At 39.5% G+C, this 3409-nt stretch overlaps 1 protein-coding gene across 1 annotated transcript; it reads right to left on the reverse strand.

Annotated features, from left to right (window-relative positions):
- Positions 1-1344: 1344 nt before the first annotated feature.
- Positions 1345-2628, reverse strand: LOC120293805 (probable LRR receptor-like serine/threonine-protein kinase At3g47570). The gene has a single exon (XM_039313562.1). The coding sequence runs from the start codon at positions 2626-2628 to the stop codon at positions 1345-1347; it is 1284 nt and encodes a 427-aa protein (XP_039169496.1).
- Between the last annotated feature and the right edge of the window lie 781 nt (positions 2629-3409).

Raw genomic sequence — 3409 nt, forward strand, 5'->3', positions numbered from 1 at the left:
GAAAAAGCTTCTAAGTCACATGAGATTTTGTTTGATATCAATTTGCAAGAGCTTGCCGGGGACAACTGTGGTGGATTGCGCCTATCGTGCCCAATATAGAGCAATGTCTTGCAAGACCTCACTCACTTCATAGTTGGGCTCGCTATGCATGGCAGAGGCCAGAGAATCCTCTGCTAGAGCAAGGTAGAGGGTCCCAAAGCCCCCTACTGGTTTTTTTTTTCTTTCATTGCTCTTTGTTTAATTTTTGTTTAGTATACCGTATATGGCTGATGTTTAGCGCCCATCGTGTGAACTCTTATAAAGCACATCAACCGTTGAGAAATGCATCAACAGTAGAGAAATGGGATTTTAGAATTTATAAAGTGCACCAATGATCAGTTAACATCATATGAACTCTTCTTCTCCAAAACTACTAAGTGCAACCAAAGTTGTCACATGTTTGCTCCACAAATTGCCTAAACATCAAGAGTGGCTTTGTCCTCTAGTAGGGTGCGGGTGAAAACAAAAAAAGAAGAAAATATGTTGGGTGAAGGCCTTAGCAGAAGTTTATGTGTTAACTTAATTCGAATGGTTGGTCTTTTGACTGGAAACATATGGGATCAACATGAGGCTCGTCATTTTCATGATATAAATTATGTTTAATACCTATACCACACTTTCTTTTTAGAAGAACAGGCAAAAAATGAACATAGTGGGGAAAAAGAAGAGACATAGAATGATTTGTTGACGGTGATGGATTTATACTTGTAAATGCGTAAATTTATCTTAATATGCTCTAACCAAGAAGTTCAGGGAAAGTGAAAGTTGGATAGAGCCCATCATGTTGTGAATTAGTGTATTCTCCAACGGTTTCTGGTGTAAATGTCATGTCATCTAGTATATTCTTCAAATATAAAATTATTGGTCATGAAAGGGTCTGCCGTAAAGGAAAAATTACTTATAGTCAAGACCTTAAGTCATGACATACCAAAAGAGAATCGCAATCCTTTTTAATGGCATGAACGTGATATGAGACAAAATACAAATTATAAAAAGAAAATATAAATATGAGATGACACAATATGCTTAATCTATTATGGATTCACAAGTTTTGTCCAAAAAGTTTCCAGTCATTGATCAAAATTACGATGGTTTATTCTCATCTTAATTTCAATTACAATTAGAACGAGCCACTATTAATCTTTTCGTACAAAAAGATACATGTTTTCTTTTTATGCGGAAGTTATTAATAAGGGAAAGAGGAATTGCGTCTTGAGAGAGAATTGTCGGAGCATACAAATCATAACATCACATCAAGAATCATTGTTTATTCAAACTTTTGGCATTCTCATATTACTATCGCAATCAACTAAAAACTAATAGAGAAAAATATGACAGTTTCATATCAGGAGGCACATAGCCAATGGATCCTCTGATTGCGGTTGAAGTTGAACCACCTTGGTCCGGAACTCTTGTGGTTTCAATAGACATTGTTGAAATGATCTTTGCAAGCCCGAAATCTCCAACTCGAGCCACCTTGTCAATGTCCAAAAGCACATTACTTGGCTTCAAATCTCCATGAACGATTGCTGGATAACAATCCTTATGGAGATATTCGATTGCAGTAGCTATGTCGATGGCAATGTTTAACCTCTGCACTAGTCTAAGATTTCTTGATTTGCTACACTCATCATCTTGTCCTATAGTCCTAGGGTGCAGCCACTGCTCCAAGCTCTCATTAGCCATGAACTCATAAATTAGAGCTTTGAAGTCATTTCCTCGAAAGTCCACGCTCGAACAGACACTTAGTATCTTTACGAGGTTTCGGTGTCTAATGGTTCCTAGAGTTCGACATTCGGAGATAAAGCTCCTCGAAGCACCTCTTTGCGTTAGATTGAGCACCTTCGTCGCCACCATGGCACCACCATCAAGAATCCCCTTATAAACCATGCCGTATCTCCCTTTACCAATCAAATTGGTCTCGGAGAATCTGTCAGTCGCCCTCAGGAGTTCTTCATAAGAAATCCTCAAGAATTGGTTCTCGAAAGATAATGAAGTGGAGGCATTGGTTGTCGTTTGCTTCTTTTTGCGGTAGTAGATAGACAGACATAGAAGCAACAAAGCTAAACATAACAAACTGCCAACTACCACATATATTACTCTGGCCTTGGTTGAAGAAGACTTCTTAGAGCTTGGTGATTTGCAAAGAGGAAGCTTCAGACCGAGAACACCTCCACAAAGTTTCGTATTTCCATAAATCGATACAGAACTTGCATTAAGAAAAACTCCACCCTCTGGAACTTGTCCTTCTAGTTGATTGAAGGACAAATTCAAGTACATGAGTAGTGAGAGCCCTGCGAGAAAGATCGGGATTGGACCAGAAAAATTATTATTGGAAAGGTCCAGCTCTAGTAAACCCCGTAATGGACGTAAAGCTTCGGGGATTTGACCATGAAAAGAATTAGCTTCTAAGTGAAGTCGTTCCAATACCAAGCACTCGCCAATGGACGTCGGAATTAAGCCGGTCAATCTATTGTAAGACAGATCTAATATGCCAAGATTCTTTAAAGATCCAACTTGCAATGGAAGAGATCCACTTAAATTATTATTTGCTAAACTGAAGGCGATCGACAAGGAAGAAAGACCCATGATTTCGACAGAACCGAGCCAATTAGGTTATTGTTCGAAAGATCAAGCCCAATTAGTTGCTTGCGCTGCCGAGACTCTGCGGTATGTAGCCTTGGAAAATGTTATAGGAAAGGTCAAGGATACCCAACGACGTAATGTTACCAATCGAAGATGGTATCTCTCCAGTAAACATGTTCCCGTCCAAATAAAGTTGCTGCAAGTTGGAAAGTGCTCCGATGGAATGAGGAATACAATCAGTTAGAAAATTATTACGTAAACACAAGAAAGACAAGTTGAAGAGATTTCCGAGGGCTAAAGGAATAGATCCTTGGATCCGATTGTCTGACATAGAAATTCGATCAATGCTGGGGGAGAGATTGAAGAAGGATCTCGGCAACGATCCGTGAATCAAGTTCTCCATCATCCCGAGAGTTTCTAAGTTGGAACAATTAACTAAAGAAGAAATGAAACTCAAGTCATCCTGCAAGTGGTTACCAGACATTGTAATCAAGTAAAGGCCCTTTAGCCTTCCCAGATTTTTTGGTATTGGCCCATGGAAATTGTTGTAGGAAAGGCCAAGTGACTCGAGACCTGTGGCATTCGTTAACATTGACGGAATCATACCGGTGAACAAGTTACCACCGGCGCTAAGTAAACGGAGAGAAGAAGTGGTGCCAACATCATTGAGAAAGCTTCCCGACAACTGGTTCAACCTAACATCGAATATTATAATGTCAGAGATGTTTAAAATCCCTGCTGGAACCTCACCGGTTAGTTTGTTGGAAGATAGTTGGAAAAGTAT

This window comes from Eucalyptus grandis, chromosome 5 (genome assembly GCF_016545825.1).
Source record: "Eucalyptus grandis isolate ANBG69807.140 chromosome 5, ASM1654582v1, whole genome shotgun sequence".
Taxonomy (NCBI): domain Eukaryota; kingdom Viridiplantae; phylum Streptophyta; class Magnoliopsida; order Myrtales; family Myrtaceae; genus Eucalyptus; species Eucalyptus grandis.